Source organism: Nicotiana sylvestris, chromosome 7 (genome assembly GCF_000393655.2).
Source record: "Nicotiana sylvestris chromosome 7, ASM39365v2, whole genome shotgun sequence".
Lineage (NCBI taxonomy): Eukaryota > Viridiplantae > Streptophyta > Magnoliopsida > Solanales > Solanaceae > Nicotiana > Nicotiana sylvestris.
Window position 1 is genome coordinate 131373933 of NC_091063.1, and position 25123 is coordinate 131399055.

The 25123-nt window shown below is 43.0% G+C and overlaps 2 protein-coding genes across 2 annotated transcripts; both read left to right on the plus strand.

Moving 5' to 3' along the window:
• Positions 1 to 291: 291 nt before the first annotated feature.
• LOC138873787 (uncharacterized) lies at positions 292 to 901 on the plus strand. The gene is made up of 2 exons (XM_070152265.1): positions 292 to 585; positions 815 to 901. The coding sequence occupies exons 1-2, from the start codon at positions 292 to 294 to the stop codon at positions 899 to 901; spliced, it is 381 nt and encodes a 126-aa protein (XP_070008366.1).
• A 22708-nt stretch (positions 902 to 23609) lies between these two features.
• LOC138873788 (uncharacterized) lies at positions 23610 to 24665 on the plus strand. The gene has a single exon (XM_070152266.1). It carries the CDS (start codon positions 23610 to 23612, stop codon positions 24663 to 24665), a length of 1056 nt encoding a protein of 351 aa, XP_070008367.1.
• The last annotated feature ends 458 nt before the right edge of the window (positions 24666 to 25123 follow it).

A 25123-nucleotide genomic window follows, 5' to 3' on the forward strand; every position in this document is an offset into this window, starting at 1 on the left:
CCAAATTTTTATCGGGAGCCCTATTCATCAGGCTGGCAGTCGGTACGTTCCATACGTCGGGCGACACGAGACGCTGGTATGTTTTCTGTTATTATTCATTATAATATGTTTTATTTAGTGCAGTATATGTAGTTTATATGTTATACGTTGTGTAGGCTATTGGACTACATATAGTGTATCAGATGGGACTGCAGATGTAGGATGGACGCCTTACAGGATTACAGCCGTCGATTTGTAGAGTTGGCAGCCCGGACACTGCAGCGAGCTCGGGAGGATCAGCATTTGGCACACATGCCTGATTATGTAGAGCCAAAGCAGTATGAGCGAGGCCCTGGTGTGGCACGAGGTGGTGGTGCCCGACGAAGTGGAGGTGCCCGACGAAGTGGAGGTGCCCGACGAGGTGGTGGTGCCCGACGAGGCAGGGGTGCCGGACGACGTGGCGGTGGGCGGAGAGGAGGTGGTCCCCATCAAGGGGGCGTTGAGGCCCCTGCTGATTATGTTGTTTCCGATTTGCTGGGTGGCCTACATGAGACGGACATGTCGTCATACAACCTTGGGATGAATCTCACTCTAGGGACTTCGCAGGTGACCCCGTCAGGTCAATTATTGATCATGGGCACGCACCTTTCTGGAGTGGATTAGGATACATACTTTTCAAGCCCGTCTACTGTTGCTGAGGATTGGCCGACCCGAGATTTACATAGTGGGTGCCGGTTGAGTTATGGTTCATCATCACAGGTGCATATATGGTTTTTATAGTATTGAATTAGAATTTGTCTTTATTTTTCATAACTTTGTTAATTTCATTTTTAAGGCTGAACGCGATGTTGACATGGCTGCGACAGATGATTACATTCAGGAGCCCGACGAGATAGTGGTACGACAATTTAAATTGTTGTGATTTATTATATACTTTGCTATACTGAGTTTTTTATTTTTATGTAGGTTTTTACTGGACTGACGGCCCCTTCTATTGATCATGTCAGCACCACTAATGATCATGCAGCGGCGCATCCGGCTAAAGGATGCGACTTGATGATGACGATCCCGATTGCGTACCCAGGAGGGATGCGATGCGCCTCAGGCACCACTGTTCACTTCTTCACTCTGTGCATATGCCAGATCCCGATTTAATACATCGTCTTCGGGCAATTGAGTGAGTACATTTGGTTCAACTTGCTCGTTTTCACTGCACAATCAACAAAATAATAAGATACTGGATTTAATAAATACTTTCCATATAGCTGTATAACTTCACTTACAAGTCGTAATGTGATGAAATTCCATGATGGACATTTTCATTTAGGTGATGGCTCCCGGATAGACCACCATGATCCAACACACCAAAACTATGCTTGGGTTCATAATTTGTAAAATTCATATCCGGCCTGTACCCCTATTAAATATATGAGCGTTAATACAATTCAATACAACAAAAATGTACATCGCAACACAAAGGAAAATTGAAGCTTACCATTCGTCTTGTGAATTATGTAAAGCAGACGGAGATAAGTTTAAATCAAGGAAAACTCTTTCATCCGGAATCTGTCCGGCAAAAACTCCTCCAGAATAGCCACCCGATGACCGGGGGTTATCCGGAACCTGTCTGGCAACCTCATTGTTTGGAACGTCTTCGACCTTGACGTACATATCCAACATTTTGATTACAAGATATTCTCGGTATTCATCCGGAGTCCTCAGAAAATCCCTCAAAGTTTCATCATCGTAGATGTTTAACTCCAGTAAAAAGTAGCCCCTTGCGGAGTGACGGAATACGGATATCTTCCGGTTACTTTAAATATCACTGAACGTTTCCGCACATTTTTTTTTTTGCATAAAACCGATATCAATTTATCATACTCTATTGTAAGTGATAATTTAACATGACCCTGTGGAGATAAACTATACCTCACAGAGTTATTCTCCATCACAACCTCACCCCCCAATATAATGAAACTCTTATTCTACGCTCTTCAGACATTACGAAAAAAATGCTTCAGAATTTAACAACAAGAAAAAATTGAATGGGAGTTAGAATTTTATGTGAACGAATTTTCCTAAAATCCTAACCATTTTATATAGGAAATGGCTAGCCCGGGATATGAAACTTTTTTGACGTATATCGTTCTTTAATTACACGCTATACACAATTAAATTATTGTTATGTCAGTCAATTATTGGTGGGTCCATAATCAGGGTATAGCGTTTTTTTCGCTATATGTATAGCGTATGAATACAAGATGCTATATCTTAATGGCAAACGTTACCGTTAAGCTATATCGTTTTTTAATTGCACGCTATATATAGATATGTATTTTTTTTAACACCTATTAACGTAATTTGAGTAAAAAAAATAATATGTAGGTTCCGGACTCTAGGTTTCTAGGCGTCTTGAGCCTGCAATGAGGTAAGGGACTGTTAGGTTGTGAGGTAAAGAAAGGTGAATGTCACGAATAAAAATACTCCATCAGAGTTACTGCAGACTTTTTACTTCTTTGTGTGCAGTAGTGATGAAGGTCACGAGCTAGTACAGATATACAAATCAAATCAACCATATTGATGACATTACCTTATTTATTTCTATTTAAAATGTATGCAAGAAGCCTGTTGATTTGATTGATTTGATGGATACATCAACACTAAACCTAATTTTCATATGCCATGAACCTACCATCACTTGGCCCAGAATGAAGTATGGTCCAAGCTCCGTTATTCGCAGGTAAAGTTAATAAATAGCCATTAATCAATTTTTTCGAATCTTATAAAATAAAATTCAATGATAAATATTCTGGATAGACTTTTACTTGCTTAAGTTTGAAATCCATGTTACTGTCACGGTATCTCTGCATTAATAGTGATTACTTTTAAATAAATTTCCTAATACTGGCTAATTTTGAAAATCGATCTAAAAAATGGCTAACCCATACAATTTTTACATTATTCACTTTTCACAAATATCCCGTTTGAAGGATGGCCCATGTTCCATTATGTACATGTAAATTGTATGGGTCGAAATCCGGCCAAGGAAATTCGGCATGAAGAGATGACTAAGTGTGAGAACTGTGCTCCATCGTGAATGACTAGGCCGAGGTTGATCCGGGCTTAATAATATGGAGCCGCCGAGTAAGCTCCTAAGGTCGAGGGAGAGCAGCAAGAAAAGGAATAACGACTAATATAGTTTTGGAACTTTCAAAGGGAATATTCCATTGAATATTCCCTCTGCTGTACTTTTTTAGGATTTTGAAAATATCACATATAAATAGTAGAAGAGAGAAGGAAAAAGGTATGTAATATTGAATCTGATAAGCACTCTGATGAAAAGTTGACTCCAAAAAGAGATAGTCCGAAATATTACCTTTCCATAAGAATTCAAGTTGATGTTCGTTCCACTTTTCTCATATATTCCAATACCCATTTGTCTTATTGTATACGGTAAAATCGGAGGGTCCAATTTTCCGTCGTTACGTCACCTCGTAAGCACATCTCGAAGGCTCGAGACTACGGTCGAGTTTCATCCCTCGAGGGCTATCAACGCTCGACCTCGGGGTAGTACAGACCGACAGTTACGGGGAGAAAGTGGGGAGTTTCCAAGGCGCATAAATAGAGCTGACAAAGTCTAGTTGACTAGTCCAAAAAAAAACAAATCAAGGCATTAACTAGCTGTATCATCTCCATATCTTTGTAATAAATACATTTGTACTATGTTGGGATTCCCCCTCATTTATAAAGGGGATCCGTGCCATTTTGTAAACATCTGTTGCTCAATACGAAATACACAAGAACATTCTCTCTGCTCTCTAACATATTCTCTTGATCTCATCACTTCATTTATTGCTTATACTTATTGTGTTCTATTATTGTTCATCATTTATTGCTTATTATTGTCCATAAAGAGTCATCATTGATTTTATTATCACTGTTAGTCTACATCGACTACCCTCAGCAGGACATTAGACTCGACCCCGAGGCCCCGAATAAACAAGCTCGAGGCCCCGATCGACAGCCATTCGGTATTTCGGTTTGGTTAACATCTTTTTTTAAGCTCTCATCTTGATTCCAAATACCTCACTTAGCATCTATTGCCCTAACAACTAGCATAAAAATAGATCACATATTTTTAAAACCACAAAATCAAATTTAATTGTTATTATCCTTTTTACGATAAACAGTTTGGCGCCCACTGTGGGTCTAAAAATAATAGTGATTATTTTCTTGTTGGTTTTACTATACAAGACAAGTTATCTTTCACACTTTTTCTTGCCCATGATCTTTGATTTCAGGTTAAAATATCTGACTCAGTGAACAACAATCTTGAGAACCATGGAGAGAATGATGTGGATGTTCCAGGTGTTGGTGTACCACCACGAAACGCTGAGAACGCACCAGAACCAATTCCCGTGGACACGGTCTCACACGATGCCCAACACATCGATATAAGCTCCCACACTAATAGGAGCGTGCACCAAGGAGACCAAAAAGAAGCACAAAAAAACCCAACTAGGGAAGAACGAGAGGTTAGTCTTCATGTTATTTTTGAAATGTTACAGGCACAATAGTTGGCGATTGCTCAGCTACAAAGTCACCAGAAAACTCTCAACACGGTAGCACCGAGGATGGCCCCCCAGCCGAGCAGGTACCAGAGAGATCAAGCAACAACGGGTCGGCAGCCAACCCTACTATCGTAAAGATGCTCGAGGACCTCACAAAGAGGGTCGAGTCGGGCGAGAAAAAGATAGAAGCCAACAATAAGAAGGTAGAGACCTACAATTCCAGGGTCGATCAAATTCCAGGCACACCCCCGATTCTAAAAGGGTAGACTCGAAGAAGTTCGTGCAAAAGCCATTCCCGTAGGAAGCGTCCCCAAAACCCATTCCAAAGAAGTTCAGAATGCCCGAGCTTCCGAAGTACAACGGAACCTCGGACCTAACGAGCAAGTCACTGCATACACTTTCACAGTGAAGGGCAACGACCTAAAGGACGATGAGATTGAGTCTGTCTTGCTAAGAAATTCGGGGAAACACTCTAGAAAGGGGGCATGATGTGGTATCACAACCTAGCTCCTAACTCTATAGATTTATTTGCTATGCTGGCAGATTCTTTCATAAAGGCACATGTCGGGGCCATCAAGGTGGCCACAAGTAAATCTGAAGTCTTCAAAATCAAGCAAAGGGAGAACGAGATGTTGTGAGAGTTCGTATCTCGCTTTCAAATGAAATGAATGGAACTACCACCAGTCTCTGACGATTGGGCAGTACAGGCCTTCACTCAAGGTCTGAATGAACGAAGCTCGGTGGCTTCGAAGTAGCTGAAACAGAATCTGGTTGAATACCCCATCGTGAACTGGTCAAACGTTCACAATCGATATCAATCGAAAATCAGGGGTGAGGACGACCAACTAGGATCCCCCTCGGGCTCGGTATATCCCAGCAGGCTTCCGGCAAAAGAGCCAAAGCCAAACAAGGAAAGATACCAACCTTACACTGAAGATAGAAGAAATGCCGTGAGGCGCAACATACCCCGCAATGATCGAAGGATGGACCGAGGCTAGAATCCTCGGGGACTCATCAACAGAGCTGGATTCGACAGGCACACAGGGCCAACGGAGGCACCTTGCTTGTCGAAATACAACTTCAATGTCGACGTATCAGACATCGTCTTCGCCATCAGTAAAATCAGAGAACTCCAGGTGGCCTAGGCCTGTGCAATCAGATCCTTCGCAAAGAAATCATAACTTAGAGTGTGAATTTCACAATACACACGGCCACAGGACCGAGGATTGCACTAGCTCCGAGAAGAAGTAGCCCGACTACTCAGTAAAGGTCACCATCGAGAATTCCTCAGCGACCGGGCCAAAAATCAGTTCCAGGAAAGAGAGGCGGCCAAGAAGAATGAAACGAATGAGCCACAACATGTCATCCACATGATCTTGGAAGGCATCGATGCCCCCACAAAAGCCCATGATGAGAAGAACAAAAACATCCATCACTAGAGAAAAGCGAACTCGGGTTTACATACCCAAAGATGCTCTCACATTCAATGACAAGGACATCGAGACTTGTCTCAGCCTCATAACGACACACTAGTAATCGTTTTCCTTGTAAATACATTTCAAATTAGACGTGTACTTGTGGATCCAGGTAGCTCGGCCAACATTATTAGGTCGAGGGTGGTAGAGCAGCTCGGAATGCTTGACCAAATCGTACCTGCCTTTCGAGTCCTCAACGGATTCAACATGGCAAGCGAAACAACGAAAGGGGAAATCACCCTCCTAGTCAACGTGGCCGGCACAACCCAAAATGCAAAATTCCATGTCATCGAAGGAGACATGAGGTACAACGCCTTGCTCGGAAGGCCATGGATACACTGCATGAGAGCAGTACCATCCACCCTCCATCAAATGATGAAATTCCCGACAAAGGATGGGATTAAAACTGTCTACGGGGAACAGCATGCAGCAAGAGAAATATTCGCGATGCACGATGTGATGCCGACACCAGTACCTTCACCTTTGAAGGAGCCGAAGGATAAGAAAATAGTAAAATAGTGGTAACAAGCTACACTCTCGGCTACCCCCAACTAAACAAAGCAGAGGACCATACCGCTTTCTCATCACAAGCGATTGAAACATATCAGGGCTCGAAACACTACCGACACATTTTATACTAAGGTATGACCGTCTCCTTTTTATTTCAATTACATTCTACACTAACCTGAGTGCAGGTATCCAATTGAAATGGCCAAAGCACTCTCGAACTCGAAGGCCTTAGGTTTCAAAAACATGTGTTGCACTCTTTTCCTTCGACCGGGTTTTTATCAAAAAAAGGTTTTACCGGCAAGGTTTTTAACGAGGCAACATCCATATGCTACCTAAGAAAGACTCAACAATTATTCAAGGCTTCTTTTGTAATCAACCTCAAATACTGGGGGGGCATCCCCCCGGAAGGTCACCTACTCGGAGAAGCCAAGATACGTCAAATAGGGTCTCGATAGGAAAATGATGTACCGGGCCAAACGGTCGAACGAATTGTGTCCGTATAGAATAGCCAGGCCCCTGATAGGGAATACTTGTATTCTTGTACCAAGTAATCGAAGAATACTTTCCATCAAAGCATTTCACGCTTCAAAAGAAACTCGGTTATTTTGCAAAAGCGGTTCCTCTATCAAAAACATCCCAAAAACTCGGGGATTGGCATCAACAACTCGAAACAATGTGACCCCTGGGTCAAAGCTCCTAACTCGTTAGCCCTCAATGAGGCAACATCAAGATCACAAAACAGCTCCAGAGCCAAAAACATCCCAAACACTCAGGGACTGGTGTCGAAAACTCAAGGCCACATGACCTCCGGATCGGAAACTCCAAAATCGCAAGCCCTCAATGAGGCAATACCAAGTTTACGAGTAATGGCTCGCGAGCCAAGAAACCCTCGATGACTAGGGGACTGCCGCCAATCACCACCCCCATCTACTTATCAAAACCCGAGGCCATAAGACCATATGCTGACAGCCTCAGTCTCGTAAGACCTATATAAGGCAACAACAATATCTGTAAGACCTCAAGCAAGGCATGAACCACACTTGTACCCAGTGACAATATATGTAAGACCTCATGCCTTACCTCAAGCAAGGCATGAATCATACTTGTACCAAGTATCCAAAACTGTAACACCTCAAAGGCATGTAAAATTTGTATGACATTACTAAAGGCATAAACCAGATCTCAAAGTTAAGGCTATATATCGAACTTGTAAGGCCCTAAAAAGGCAAACCCTCGATATAGACGCCGAAACTACTTCACTCGGGACTAAAAGGCTCCGGCCAAACACAAATGACTAGGTCACAAGGCTGTACCAGCCAAACTAATGCGACCCGAGGATGCCCGACCGTCGCTATAAAATCACAAGCCTTAAATTACTTCGAATATACTTCGAAAAGAACCGGTTAAACATGCTACCCTTGACATAGGCAAAAGAGCTTTGACCATGTCAGCTTCTAAACACAGGCTTCGAGATACTCAACCACCAAGCCAAACCTCCCGAGGTGCTCGATCATCGCCATATAACGACTCACAATCGAGGTTTTTATCAAACCGTCGAAGAGTCAGGCAAACATTATTTCAAAAAATCCTTATCGAGGGAAAAATAAAGCCTATATTAGAGCGCATCGACCCAAAACATAAGAGCCACTGATGCCAGCTCATATAAAAGGTCGCATCGACCCAAAGCGTAAGAGCCACCATCGCCAGCTCATATAAAAGGTCGCATCGACCCAAATCATAAGAGCCACTATCGCCAGCCCATATAAAAGGTCGCATCGACCCAAAGCATAAGAGCCACTATCGCTAGCTTGAAATCCAAAAAACTTGAGGGTCGAATGAGCTTGAGTTGATACCCGACTCAGAAACTGAACCTTAAACAGTTGACTAAATATGCCTCAGAGCAAAAGCATAAGAGCTCAAAACGTCAGCTTACACTAAAAGGTCGTACTGACCAAGTGCGTAAGAGCATGCGGGCTAGCCCAATGAGCCCCAGGGCCATAACATGGATATGAGGGTTCCCTTTTAACTTGAAGACTAGTTCATCTGGCTAAAATCAAAACAAAGAGGAATGCATGAAAAATAAAACCGCAAGGCTTCCTTTCGTACATATATGCGAAAAAATACAATCTCCATTTATAAGAGCTCTTTAAAAGCACTATACACAGAAAAGGAAGGCCTAATCTACATCCCCCTCAGGGACTATGGCTCGTCGGCCTCTTTCTCGCTATCTTCGGCATCAAACAGAAGGAGCTTAACATCATATTTTTCCGCCTTCGCCTACTTTATCTCTTCCAAGAGATCGAAGACCCTATTCCTTGAGGGTTTCCCTTCGAGATTAACACTGAGCATATTCCTTGCTCCTACCCCCGCAGTCAAGAGTCCTTCTCAGCTCAACTTGAGCATCGGCATCGTCCTTTAAATAGACTGCCACTTTCTTGTCAGCCTTAGTTCGGCTCATTACGGCTTCAGCCCGGGCATCCACAACCTCGGCCTTTATCTTTAAAAGCTCAGACTCGAGCTTTCTAATCATATATGTTCGAACCAAGCTATTATCACGAGCTAAGCAAAGTTGAACCTCAAAGGCGGAGGCTTTAGCCAGAGCACCCTTCCCCGCTGATGCCTGAACATCCGCCTAAGCCTTTAACTCATCGTACTCGTGCTTGGCTCGGCCAGCTTCATTCTGAAGGCACTCCAGGTCCTCCGTCTATTTCTGCAACTGAAATAAACAAAATGTTAGCCTCGGGATCTAGAAGAAGGAACACGCACTCCCTCGGAACAAAACTACATGCTCCTTTAGGAAGCTCTCATAATTCGAGCTTTGACTCGCCTTATACCGTAAACGCGCCAACTCATCTTCCCTTTTATCGCAAAGAAGCCTAAGGGATTTCTCCTCATCCATGGATTTTCGCTATCTGGCCTCACGACGAAGCAGCACAGATTTAAGCTTATTAAAAGCCTGTAGAAGAGAAACATGGTAAGAAAGTGAAAATTACAAAGCTATAAAACTAGTACGAACGGCCTGAACCTACCTCCAAGTAGAACCGCTGAGCTTCCTCAAGAGTTGAGAGTACATCTACTAGTGTGGCTCCATATACCCCGATAAAACCGCCCTGGTTTGGGACACGGTCGCCCGATATACGCGCCCCTTGGCGTCAAACATCCCTTGAAGTACCTTTGACAGGAGAAGAAGCCAACGGCAGAGAACCCTCGGGTGCTGCAAGTTCGGCTGAAACGCCCTCTCTAAGCCTTTGAGCCGGACTCATATTGCTACAATCACTATCGTCCTGCAAAGGCCTCTCCTGCTTATTGTTATTATTTTAATCCCCCAGTCCTGAAGCCGACAGGCCTTCTCTCTCTTCTAAAGGGCACGACCTCTCTTTAAGGGACTCCCCAATACCTACAATAACAGAGTTAGTATGCAGAAAGAAAAAGCGCCCTTCCGAGAGAAAGGGGGAAGCAAATCACATAGCACGTACTGTGGTATTTTGCCTCCCACCTATCCTTAGTTAAAGCTCATCACTTACGCTCATTGCAAGTCGAGTGGGTCGCCAACTTCCAAATCTAATCCGGCATATCGGGGACCTCACCCAGCATCCATGAAATCGCTGCAGAAAAGGAAAAGAAGGCGCATTTACGGAGCCCGCCTTCGCCATAAACAAAACTATGAAGGCACGAGTGTACCACTTACATGTAAAATTCCATTCCTTAGGAAATGGCAGAAACTCCACTGGAATAATATCGACAGTCCGTAATCGGACGAATCGGCTCATCCACCCCCGATCTCCATCTTCTTCATCATTAACAATGAAAGGCGTGGTAGATCGGCATCATAGGGTTAACAGACCTCGATAGTGAAAAGGCCGATACAACCTGATGAGATGGCTAAGAGTGAATTCGAGCCCTGCTTTCTCCATAAAGAACCTCATCAACAATACTATCCACTAAAATGATAATGCCCAGAGGAGGAACTCCCTTCTCCTTGCCAAGCGGACCCCGACGTAGCAGCCATGACTGTAGTAAAACTAGAGAATTGGAGCGGGAATTTGAGCAAGAGCGTCAAAATTTAAATGATTAAGGACCTAATACAGGAAAGGAGACCTCTATAAAAGAGGATAACTACTCAGAGTAGTGGATCCAAAAGGGCAAAGACAACCATATATATATATACATGGAAAAAGCGGTGACCACCCGCCTGCCTCGAAGGCCGATTAAAAATACTGGCTAAAGTGTTTATCGCTTTAGGAAGATGTGCTTGCGGGATCGCCTTGATCATTTCGTAACCATGTCATACACTCAATGCCTCCATGCGATGTTTTGGGGTCAAAAACCCATGCATCAACCGAGCCTCGAGATAGTACCCGATCTCAAGGACCTCCACCAAAAAGAAGATAGGCTCTAGAAAGCTATTGGCATCATTGCAAGTCCCGAGATGGTACCCGATCTCGTGGACCTCTACAAAAAAGAAGATAGGCTCCAGGAAGCCATTGGCATCATTGCAAGACCCGAGATGGTACCCGATCTTGAGGACCTCCACCAAAAAGAAAATAGACTCCAGGGGCCATTAATATCATTACGAGACTCGAGATGGTACCCGATCTCGAGGGCTTCGCTCAAGAAGAAGATAAGCGCTAAAACTCTACTCATATGGGCTTGGCCTCGAGGTATCATCTAAACCCGGGGTAAGCCCTCATCCAGAATTTGTCTACAACTCCTTAAGGCAATCTACACTAATTTCAAAACAAGTCTCCAAGTAGCCCGAGCTTGAGCAAACTTCCACTCGGGGACTACTCCCGAAAGCCCCAAGGCTATCTTTATCCTCAGGCATTCAAGAAAATCTCCCCATTGAGGGATATCACGGGGTCTAAAAGGCTAAGTCTCGTACTGAAAGTTTGAAGCCCTACTCTCATTCAACTCAAAGTCGGGGATCCTGATGACCCGAGTTTATCAAATCCATCCGGGGCCGGTCTAAGGAACGACAAATGGTTCTACGGGGAATCGTTTTAATCAATCGAGGGCCAAAAGAAATACTTGCACCCGGGATCGATACTTGCACCAATCGGTGGAGTCGTGCATTCAGATTCTTCACAAACGCAGATAAAAAGAAATATAGCATAAATCAGAGGCAAATTGAAGAAACATCTTTGTATTCATAAGCACACGATTACAAAAGCCCATGAAGGGTCCTTACATATGATTACAAAAGCCCACGAGGGGTCCTTACACAGAAACAAAGAAGCAAAAAAGCATACATATAGTAAAAGCCAAGAGCCTAATCTATTCTCGGGGATGCATCCTCGGCGGCAATATCTTCGAGCGCCATCTCCTCGGGGGTCTCATCTCGGTCTTCCAAAATGGTATCTCCAAGGGAGAAGATGAAGAAGAGGAATGTGAGAAGATGTAGAAGAGGAAAGTGAAGAAGCAGAAAAAGATGAAGAAAAAGTCATAGCCCGCCAACGAGCAAAAGCTTTTATCAGGCCGAGAAACCCACGGCCCAATAAGAGACTTGGAAAGTGCCGGCCTTACCTGTACAGCTACTTTGAGTCCACTTCTTGGAACATTGTGCCGTGAAAGTTCGTGGCCGATAGTGCCACTTCACCCCACGGAAAGCAAAAGGGATGAAGTGCCACACCAGGCTGGAGTAGGGAGGTGAGCAGCGGTGTATAGTCCGAACACCCTCCTGAGCAGCGGTGTAGAGTCCAAATATCTTCTCGAGTTAGAAGAAATCGTCCCCCTATTCATCACCTCGAGCCAACAACAATAGCAGTAACAATAACAACAACAATGACAAGTCAGTGTAATCTCGCTCGGCAAGGGAAAGCCCAGGAAAAAGGCCATGACGTGGCTGGCGAGAACGCTGTCATGTAACCTTAAGGTCGCGGGCCTCAAACATAAGGTATAACGATGGATGAAGATGAGGAGAAGAAAAGGGTGGAAGGATATTGGAGGACACTTGAGTGAAAAGTTGGTTCCAGGAGGCTCCCATTTATATAGTGTGGCAGTGTAACCAACAACGCCATCAATATCTTTGAAAGACGTATCGGCAGGCGCAATCAATGCATTTTTGGGAACTGAATCGGCGGCTATATTGTTGCTTTGGAGAATGAGAATCGGCAGTACATTGAATGGCGCTGAAAAGACTAGCCAACGGGACATCTCAGTTATCGCAAAGGCTTGCGTCATAAGTATGACATCATAGAGGGAATTTCGAAGAGATGGGTATCAAAGTCATTTCTTATCGTTCCACTCTAAGAAATGCGGGGACTATCTATAAACGGTAAAATCGCAGGGTCCAATTTTTTGTCGTTACGATGCCTCGTAAGCACAACTCGAAGGCTCGAGACTACGGTCGAGTTTCATCCCTCGAGGGCTATTGACGCTCGACCTTGAGGTAGTACAGACCGTTGATTATGGAGAGAAAGTGGGGAGTTCCCAAGGCACATAAATAGGGCTGACAAAGTCTAGTGGACTAGTCCAAAAAACGAATCAAGGCATTAACTAGTTCTACCATCTCCATATCTTTGTAATAAATGCATTTCTACTATGTTGGGATTTCCCCTCATATATAAAGGGGATCCTTGCCATTTTGTAAACATCTGTTACTCAATACTAAATAGATAAGAACATTCTCTCTGCTCTCTAATATATTCTCTTGATCTCACCACTTCATGTATTGCTTACACTTATTGTGTTCTATTTATTGTTCATCATTTATTGCTTATTATTAGCCATAAAGAGCCGTCATTGATTTTATTATAATTGTTAGTCTCCATCGACTACCCTCGGCGAGACATTAGACTTGACCCCGAGGCCCCGAATAAACAAGCTCGACGCCCCGATCGATAGCCATTCGGTTTGGTTAACATCTTGTTTTAAGCTCTCATCTTGATTCCAAATACCTCACTTAGCATCTATTTCCCTAACAACTAGCATAAAAATAGATCACGTATTTTTAGAACCACAAAATCAAATTTAATTATTATTACCATTTTCACGGCACACACTTATATAATTGTCAGATAAGAGAATCATCCACCTCATTCAACATTTGGGTGAATCATTCTCTCTATTTACACTTCTTGCGATTTAGTATAGTTATTGCTCATTATTGTTCCTCCATTCATTCTATATAGCATCATTTAATACCATTTGTATTAAATTGACTCAAACGATTATTCTATACTATTCATACAAGCACGTGTTAGATCTAGAATTTATTATATTTAACTAGGATTTACCCATCATCTTTTATTTAATTGGTTTAACAAAAGGTCTCGTACTTTTTGATCAAACAATTTGGTGCCGTTTGTGGGGAGTCTTCTAGTCAAAGTCATAGTTTTTCTAGATCTAAACAAAAACGACAACCGTAAAACACAAAAATTTCTTTTTCCTACTTGCACAGCCTAACATGGTAGGTAATGGAGAGGAAAGATTGAAAGAAGTAGCAGTCCTTAATGCTAACCTTCTAAACACCATCAATGAGGTTGATGGAGAAGACGAGGAGAACGTGACACCAAACGCTTCCCCTAGACGAAGTGGTTCACCTCTTCATCATGGCAGCATTACCACCTCCTATGGGAAAGGAGCCTCTTTGTCCACAACAGAAAAAGCACTACCAGCAGTAAGAAAACTACTAGAAGCATGGCTAATGAGTACACTAACCAGCATACTCGACAAACCCGCCCAAAGCACGAGCAGGGAAGATGCACGAGTCGACATCACAATAATAGCCATAAAGCAGCACGTCCCTCCTCCTTCAACATGTATCACTCACACTATTAAAGATGTAGGTAACGACACCCTTACAGCTATTCTAAGAAAAATGGAAGAGATGGAGAACGAGAACAAATCACTCCGCAACCAAATAAGGGAGCACCAGGAAAGGGTAGATAAGATACCAGGTGCCCCAAAGCTCTACCAAAATGGGACACCGACCGGTTTCTTAGAACAACCATACAGCGACGAGGCCGCACCCCAAAACATTCAAGATGCTGCCATACTTGAAGATATATGACAGCACAACGGACCTTGAGGATCTGTCACCCACTATGTCACCGCAATAAAGGGCATCAACCTCGCCAAAGAGCATGTATCATCCATATTGCTGAAAATATTTGGTGAAACCCTAACCGGGGGAGCGCTGACGCCGTACTCACAACTGCCAGCATGGTCCATCGGAATATTTGAGGAAATGGCCGGCAAGTTCGTCACCGCACATGTCGGGGCCAAGAAAGCGGAGGCGAGGGTAAACGATATATTTGCCATTAAATAATCATCCGGCGAAAGGCTTAGGGACTTTCTCGCCCGGTTCAACTGTGTTAGAATGACTCTTCTAAATGTGTTAGAATGACTCTTCTAAATGTGTTAGAAGGAATGAAGGTAGCAACATTCCAAAATGGGCTAAACATAAGCGGTTCGAGGGCAACCAAAAAATTGTTAAGTCGGCTCATGAAATATAACCCTACCACTTGGGATGAAATACACATTGCCTATTACGCCGAGGTGAGAGCAGATAAGGATGACCTCAACAGACCGACCTAACGGTTGACATCAGTCCAAATGAAGGCGAGAAAAGATCGCAGAAATGATAACAGAAGGCACCATGCAGGTCAACGCCCCAACCGTGAAAGACACTATCCATATGTCAAAGCTGCCGTCATACCACCCCCAGCCACGGCGCTGGTCCATCCAGGCCACCATCGGGGATTCGAAATGAGAGAGGTATGCCTCCAGTACTATCTGCTCACAATTTTTGTGTTTCTCCTTTAGAGATAGTCTATGCCCTAGAGAAGCTCGGCCCAAAGGTGAAATAGCCACAAAAGATGAAGTCCGATCCAAACACAAGAAAGTTGAATGCCTTTTGTGAATTCCACCAGGAAAGAGGTCACAAGATCGAGGACTGCATCGCCTTGAAGTAAGAGGTAGTGAACATGCTCCACCAAGGGCATTTGAGAGAATTAATGAGTGACCGAGGAAGAGTGAACTTCACTCGAGGAAGAGGACGAGAATAGAATCAAGGACCGCCAAAGCAACCCTCCCCAACCCGCACCATCCAAATGATCATTGTTGGAGTTGACGAGGTGTCAATAAACAATGTAAAGTTCACAACCACCTATAAGCTGAAGCGTCAATCACCCATGAACAGTATGACGACCTCAAAGAAAGTATCATTATCGACAAGTCGGATATCCACAATTTGACCTTTCCTAACAATGATGCTCTTGTTATTACTTTGCATATTTCAGATACTGATGTACAATGGATTATGGTAGATGACAAAAGCGGCGCGTGCGTTATCCCCCTCGAGTCCTCACACAAATGAGGCTTGAAGATAAGATAGTACCACGCTGCATCACACTAATGGATTTTAACAATACAGTTGATAGGACTTCCGGAGAAATCACACTACCCATTCTGGATGGTGGTATCACCTTGGAAACAACGTTCCACATTATAGATCAAGATACAGAATACAACACCATCATAGGACGGCCATGGATACACGCTATGAGGGCTCTCCCATCCAGCTTGTATCAGGTCATCAAGTTTCCCACCCCATGGGGAGTATTCAGTATCTGCGGTGAGCAACACACTAGCCAAGAATGCTACTGCATCGCTCAAGACTGCACCTACACTCAACAGTTAAAGGGCAAAAGTGCAGAAGCATAGCAATTAACGAGGTCGAGGTCGAACGCAGACGAAGGGAAAGATGTCATCAAAGAACCCGATGTCGTAGAAGCTACAAGATCAACTGTGGAAGACCTCAACCCCGTTCAGCTCGACAAGAGCTACCACAACAAAAAGCCCTATATCGGGCACAAATTACAAGAACCAAGTAAATTCCATCAATTTCTAACTAACAATATAGACTTGTTTGCTTTCTCTCATGCAGATATTTCGGGCATCCCGAAGGACATAGCAACACACAAATTGAATGTCGACCCATTTTACCCCCGGGTACGGAAGGTTAGACGAAAATTCAATGTTGTAATAAATGAGGTCATCCGCAAAGAAGTGGAAAAGTTACTTGAAAACGGCTCTATCAGGGAGTCTAACTACCCCCAATGGGTCGCCAACGTGGTCATGGTAAAAAAGAAAAATGGGAAATAGTGAATGTGCATAGACTTCACATATCTGAACAAGGCATGCCCGAAAGACTCATTCCCACTGCCTCACATCGATCAGCTCATCGACGCAACAACAGGGCACAAGCTACTCAGTTTCCTAGATGCCTATTCAGGTTACAACAAGATCCTCATGGAGGAGGAAGACCAGTAAAAACCCACTTTCATCACCCACCAAGGGACGTACTACTATAGAGTTATGCCGTTTGGACTAAAAAATGCAGGGGCGACATACCAAAGGCTAGTAACCAAAATGTTCAAAGAGCATTCCGGCAAAACAATGGAAGTATATATTGACGACATGTTGGTCAAGTCGAAAACAAAGGAAGACCACATCGACCATTTAAGGGAAGCCTTCAACATACTTAGGCGGTACGCCATGAAATTGAACCCCGAGAAATGCGCCTTCGACATAACTGCAGGAAAATTCCTCGGTTTTTTGGTGTCACAAAGAGGCATCGAGGTTAACCTCGACAAAATCAAGGCCATATAAGGAACACCAGAAAACTTGACTAGCAAGAAGTAGCTGCAGAAGTTGACCGGCCGTACAGCCACCTTGTCGAGGTTCATCTCACGATCCTCTGATAGATGCCACAAATTCTTCGGCGTTCTCAAAAAGGAAAATGGACTCCAATGGAATTCTGGGTGTGTCGACACCCTGAGAGAGCTAAAGGCGTACTTATCTTTGCCCCCACTGCTTGCTAAGATAGAACCCAGGAATGCCTTCTAATATACCTGGCCGTGTCTAACGTTGTAGTAAGTGCATTCTTGGTTCGGGAAAATAAAGGTATGCAATCTCAAATCTACTACATTAGCAAGGCATTGGTCGACGCTGAAACGAGATACCCCCACCTCGAAAAGTTATCTTTGGCTTTAGTCGTAGCTTTATGAAAGCTTAGACCTTATTTCCAGTGCCACCCCATCTTAGCGGTCACGACATTTCCTCTAAGGAGCATCCTACACAAACCCAAGCTGTTAGGTAGGTTGGCCAAATGGTCCATTGAGTTGAGCGAGCATGATATAAACTATTAGCCGCAAACAACGATAAAGTCGCAAGTACTTGCTGAATTCATCGCCGACTTCAGCACTAAAATAATGCCCGAGGTCAAAAGGGAAGCCACTGATACTTCCCCCAAGAAACACGACCTATGTATTCTGTACACCGATGGTGCCTCCAACGTGTCAGGATCTAGACTGGGACTCGTACTCAAAGTCCCGATAGGCGAGAAAATTTGCCATTCCATACAGTGTCCCGATATGACTAATAATGAGACCGAGTATGAGGCCGTAATTGCAGGGTTAAAACTGGCACTCAAGTATAGAGCACGACGGATAGTCCTTCGATGCCACTCACAACTCGTCATGAATCAAGTCACATGGACTTTCCAAATCAAGGAACAGAGGCTACAAAAATATCAGGCCGAGATCTGCAAGTTACTGCCCGAGTTCGACAAATACCAGCTCGGCCAAATACCTAGAGTGCAGAACATCGAGGCGGATGACCTCGCCAAATTGGCGGCCGCCACTAAAAGCATAACCGGAAAAGAGAATGTTGTCACTCTCCTCTACTCGACCATCGACCAAATTGAGGTACGCACCATTAACCTAACTTGGGAATGGTGCAGCCATATTGTAGCCTACCTGCAGGACGGCGTACTCCCAAACGACAAAAAAGAATCCAAAAAGCTTCAAATGCAAGCAACCAGGTATAGCATCATCAACAACAATCTATACAAAAGGATGTATGGTAGCCCTCTAGCAAAATGTCTAGGACCAAACCAGACACGGCGCGTCCTAGAAGAGGTCCACGAGGGTCACTGCGGGGCTCACAAAGGAAATCGATCCCTAGTCAGATATCTTATATGAGCAGGCTACTACTGGCCCACAATAAAAAAGGAAGTAGCTGACTTTCTTAAAAAATGTGAGTTGTGCCAAAAGTACCCCTCTATGATCCACCAAGCGGGCGAACACCTCCACTCAGTCACTTCGCCTTGGCCTTTCATTAAATGGGGAATGGATATCGTCAGCCCCTTACCGCAGGATGAGGTAATGTACTATTTCTTTTGGTTTTGACTAACTATTTTTCTAAATGGTTGGAAGCAGGTGCGTACGCCCAAATACGTGAGAAAGAAGTGATCGCCTTCATATGGAGGAACATCATAGGCGACTTCGGCATCCCCTAAGAAATTAGTTGTGATAACAGACCCCAATTCACAGGGAAGAAGGTCGCAGAGTTCTTCGAGAAATGGCACATCAAAAGAATACTCTCCATGACATATCACAACGCAAGCAACGAACAAGCTGAGTCCTCCAACAAAACGATATTGAATATAATGAAAAAGAAACTCGAAATTGCTAAGGGATTGTGGCCAGAGATGCTGCCAGAAGTGTTGTGGGAATACCGCACCACACCAAAGACAAGCATAGGGGAAATGACATACTCACTAGTCTATGGGACTGATGCAGTGATACCAATCAAAGTCGGAGAACCGAGTCTAAGATATTCAAATGATAGTGGGCCAAGCAACGATAAAAGCAAAACACAATACCTCGACGAGGCCAAAGGACGAAGAGACATGGCTTACATAAAAATGGTAGCCAAAAAACAACAAGCAGAGTAGTACTACAACAAAAAAGCAAAGGTCAGGCCACTCACAGTCGGGGACTATGTACTCAAAGCCAAAACTCAGGCGAGCAAGGATCCACGGGAAGGCAAGCTGAGGACCAATTGGGATGGCCCATACAAAATCACGGCTGCATTAAACAAAGGGTCGTTCCAGCTAGAAACAATGGAGGGAAAATTACTACCAAACAATTGGAATGTCACCCACCTCAAATACTTCAACTTCTAAGGATAGACGTCCCCTAAGTCGTACTCTTTTTCCCTCACCCGAGTTTTGTCCCAATTGGGTTTTTTCGCGGAGTTTTTTAATGAGGTGACGAAGAGGGCATCTCGAAGCTAAGTATAAGTTCATCGCTCAATCTCTCAACTACTTCTCCGGGTCGACCAATGAAGGGACTAAATAGATGGGGACTTCTCCATTGTATGAATGAACAGAGCAAAAACATGTAAATTTCTCCAATGAATGTATAAACAAAGCGAAATACGCAAACACATGATGTTAACATTTCTCCACCAAGTTTATACATTACGCCAATCGGGGAAACTACATTCGACCTCGTTCGAATTAATTTTAAAGTCAACATTTGACCTTGCTCAAATCGACTTATATTCGACCTCGCTCGAATCGACTTACATTCGACCTTGCTCGAATTAATTTTAAAGTCAACATTCGAACTCATTTCGAATGAATTTTAAAGTCAACATTCGACATCGCTCGAATCGACTTACATTCAACCTCACTTAAATCGACCTACATTCGATCTCATTCGAATTAATTTTAAAGTCAACATTCAACCTTGCTCGAATCAACTTACATTCGACCTCGCTCGAATCGACCTACATTCGATCTCGTTCAAATTAATTTTGAAGTCAACATTCGACCTCGCTTGAATCAACTTACATTCAACCTCGTTCGAATAAATTATAAAGTCAATATTCGACCTTGCTCGAATCGATTTACATTCGACCTCGTTCGAATTAATTTTAAAGTCAATATTCGTCCTCGGCCGAATCGACTTACATTCGACCTCGTTCGAATTAATTTTAAAAGTCAACATTTGACCTCACTTGAATCGTCTTATATTCGACCCCGTTCGAATCAAATCTTATTTGACCTCGCTCGAATTAATTAAGACACTTACATACATACAACTCGGCTCGAACTAATTAATAAATGATCCGACCTCGCACGAGCTCAACTTACAGTCAGCCTAATTAAATTGCCATCAAAGTAGTCAATCAAGAAAAACATTCAAAGGAAAAATAAGAAACTCAGAAGTAGATAGCAAAAGTATCATTCCAAAAGACATCTTACAAAGGCCAAACGGATGCTCGCAAAACAAAAAAGAAAAAAACACAACAAAAGTACAAAACGAGTACACTACTCGACAACTTCACCCCCATCTCCATCATCACCAGCATCCTCGACATCGAAGTATTTGTCATTATACCAAGCACCTGGATCGAGACCGCCTACGTTATTTTCATCATCACCCTCCCCAGGCGTACCAGGATCATAGCTACAAGCTTCCCGAGCCGCACATGACTTAACACGAGAAGCCTCAAATTCTGCCTCATAAGGTTTACCAGCCATCATCAAGGCCCTGAATATGTCTGGATGAGCCTCAACATGAACCCACTTCTCGTATAAATCACGTGGAGCATCGGGATAAGTGGAAGCATGGGAGGAAGGTGGTTGAGCCAGCAGCTGCGCCTTCTCAGCCTTTAGGACAGCAATCTACTTGTTCAGGTCCAAAACCTTTGTCTCTAAGCCACTAATCCATTCCTCGAGTCTCGCCTCCTTAAGCGCAAACGTCTCTACTTCATTTGCCTGCTCAGATCTGAGGACACAGATGGAACCCGCTAATGTCTTCATCCTGGCTTTCTTGGCTCTCTCCAACTTTGCCGCTTTTATGGACAACTCACCATTTAAGCCATCGGCTCTAGCTTTACTCTGCTCAAGCTCGGCCGCTAAGAATGCCACCTGAGCCTGAAGGTCAATGCACTCGGCCACAACCCCCTTGCTCATCTCAAGATCGTCCTTTTTGGCTCCTAATGTTCCTTCGAGCTCACTACACCTACCGATGACTCTCACAAGCTCATCATCCTTATGCTTCAGCTCATTGTCCTTCCACTTCAGCTTGTCTCAGAGTCTCTAGAACTGACCATCCTCGCAAAGTATGCTGCTCAATGCACAATGCTTGGTATGATACTCCCTATACTTAGACTCCGTTCTTTTATAGAGAGCCTTCCTTTTCTCTTCTCAATAGGGGCACACTCAATCTCCAGGATGAGAGTCTGATAAATGGGTTGGAAATAATCAGCAAAGACGAACAAGGTAAAGAAAGAAAAAGATATGAGGACACTAAAAAGATAAAAGACTTACTCGAAGTGACATCTGGGAGATGCCTAATGACAAGTCGGCATCCTTGAATATCTGCAAGGTCCTATTCTCGCCGCCAGCGCAGAGGGGAATCAAAGCCGGGACCACGCTCTCCAAGTTGGTTAACATATTGTAGTCCAAGGGAATTGTATTGGAAAAAATCTGAATCTAAATATTGAAGATGATGTGTCATGACACATGGACTGGTCAAAAGGTCAAAATGCAATAAATAGCCAAGAGGCATGGGAGACAACAGATATGAGGAGAAGAAAACAACATAGGTGTGGACCATTACTTAAATAGGTACGAGTCTCGTACCTATTCGAGTCACTAAAAGACCGAATATCGGAAGAAGTTGAAGATACGAATCTGATGACGTAAAAGAGTCTAAATACAACATTAAATATCAAATACGTTAGAGAATTTGAATTAAATAGAAATGATTGTGTAATGTTTCTTTTAATGTCATTTATTTCTCATAATTGCCTCATTAAGACAAAGGCATTACATCTTCTCCTAGAATCAACTATAAAAGGAGAAGGACTCAACATCTGTAAGGACAAGAAATATTATTGAGATTACACTGAAATACAAAATTACTTATTACTTAATTATTCTTAAAAGCCTTTTATTATTTTCGTCTCCAGATTATCAGTAACCCAAGTTTCTCTATATTTCTAAGCTCTGACCAAAAACTCAGATTTTTGGTTAAACAAATTGGTTTCGTTACCGGGAATTTGATAATATTCTCTTTTAAGCTACATTCCAGTCGTTGTTATCATCATGTCAAACAACAATAACAGTGAAAACACCTTGGGAAACCATGAAAATCAAATCCATCAAAATCAAGGATATTTACAAAACATTTACGTGGTTTCCTCCCCTCAAAATTCACCACGTCAATCTCGTGAAGGCACTCCTGCTCCTGAATATCGTGCTGATCAACAAGAGTAATCTGAACATTTTGAAGGGGTAGATGAAGCTTTACAAAAAGTAATTGATGCACGGGTTAACAAAGCTCTTCAGGCTCTAGTTAGTCGATTACCTGTTGCATCACCCACACCTACAACTAATAATAATAATACATTGGAGAATCCTCGTTCTGGCCTTGTTAATTCTGGAAATGGAGGAACCCCCAGTGAACCACAGGAAGGAGAACCAGGTAATTCAAATAATTCTCATTTGCAAAATTTAGTATTAACTTTGCAGAAACAGCTTAAGGAACAAAATGAGCGCATCGAGCAAATCCCTGGAGTTCCCCCTGTAATTAAAGGAGTGGATGTGGATAAATACTCACAACAACCTTGGAAACCAAGTGTTGCTCCCCTTCCAATCCCTAAAAAGTTCAAAATGCCTGACATCTCGAAATATGATGGAACAACAGACCCACGTGATCACGTAACTGCATTTACAACAGGTATGAAAGGCAATGACTTGACCAAACAAGAAATTGAATCAGTACTGGTCAAGAAATTTGGAGAAACACTCACCAAGGGCGCATTAACCTGGTATTCTCTTTTACCCGAAAATTCTATTAATTCTTTTGCTGAGCTTGCAGATTCTTTTATTAAAGCACACTCGGGAGCTCAAAAGGTTGAGAAAAGAATGGAGGATATTTTCAAAATCAAGCAAGGGGACTCCGAGTTGCTCAGGGATTTTGTTGATAGATTCCAACGTGAAAGAATGACTTTACCTCGTGTACCTGATAACTGGGCTGCAATAGCTTTTGCAAGCAACTTAAATGACAAAAGCTCAGAAGCCACGAGAAGACTTAAAGAAAGCCTTTGAGAGTTTCCTGCAACCACGTGGAATGACATTTATAACAGGTATTGTACGAAGTTGCGAATTGAGGAAGATATCGTACCTCAGTTTCGTCATGAAGAAAGGAGCAATTCCAGGAGATCAGAAACCGAAAAAAGATCAGGTAAAAATAGGTACGATCCATATATGGGACCTGCAGGGAAAAACTCACGGTCAAAGCAGGATAGTCAACGATATGATCAAAAATCGAGGAACATGGAATCTTGTTCTTCATCAAGGTTCAGAAATGACCGAAATAGACAAGAGTCACGAGATAATGACAGAAGTTTAAAAGCAAGGTTTGGCGGATATAACTTTAATGTCACTACCTCCGAGCTCGTAGCTGTTTTGAGGAGCATGGGAGATAAGGTACGATGGCCAAAAGAGATGCGGTCAAATCCAAATAGACGCAATCCAAACCATTGGTGCAAATTCCACAATGATCACGGGCACAAAATTTCAGAATGTAGATTCTTACAAAGTGAAGTGGATCATCTATTGAAACAAGGGTATCTCACTGAGTTATTTAGTGAGAAAGGTAAGCAAGCCTATTTGAAAAATAGGCAGGAGCCACCAAAGCCCCCTTCAACCAAGAGAACCGTGAATGTTATAAGTGGGGGAGAAGATATTCACGGTGTAACATATACGGCTTCCAACAAGGTTTCTAAAGTAACGATAACACACGGGAAACGGGTACGACAGGTTTTAGAAAATGAAAGTATTTCTTTCGATGATGCAGATACCGAAGGAGTAATGACCCCACATAACGACGCACTGGTAAGATCTTTACTTGTATATGATACTAATGTAAAACGAGTTTTGATTGATCCAGGAAGTTCCGTGAATATTATACTATTAAGGGTATTACGTGAAATGCAAGTTGAAGACAAAATGATACCTAAGGCGCATACCCTATCCGTGTTCGACAATTCAAGTGTGGTAACAAAAGAAGAGGTAATTCTAACAACTTTTGCTTTAGGTGTTGTTAAAGAAACTAAATTTCAGGTAGTAGATATGGAAATGGCTTACAATATGATCATGGGGAGACCTTGGATCCATAACATGGATGCTATCCCATCAACTCTACATCAAGTTATTAAATTCCCATCACCGTGGGGAATTTTCCAAATTCGTGGGGATCAGCAGACAGCCAGGAGTATCAACGCTGTAACAGATACGAGCACCGTAAATAAAGAAAAATAACAATTACAGGAAAAAGTTGAAGGTATCAAGGATCAAACCTCAACCGAACAAGAAAAGACAGATTTAGACTTGAGACCTGATACAATTCAGGAACCTGAAGAGAATGAAAATATCAAAACAACAATTGAAGAGCTCGAGGCTGTGATATTATTTGAGCAATGGCCTGAACGGAAGGTTTATGTTGGAGCCAATTTAAGCTCAGACATGCGAGATATGTTGATTGAATGTTTAAAAGCTAACGTGGATTGTTTTGCTTGGTTCCATGCTGATATGACAGGGATACCACCGGATGTGATGACTCACAAACTAAATGAAGACCCATCCTTCACACCAGTAAAGCAAAAGAAAAGAAAGCAAGGAGCTTTCAAAAATCAGGTGATTCAAGATGAGGTCCAAAAGCTATTAAAAATTGGGTCAATACGCGAGGTAAAGTATCCTAATTGGTTAGCAAACACAGT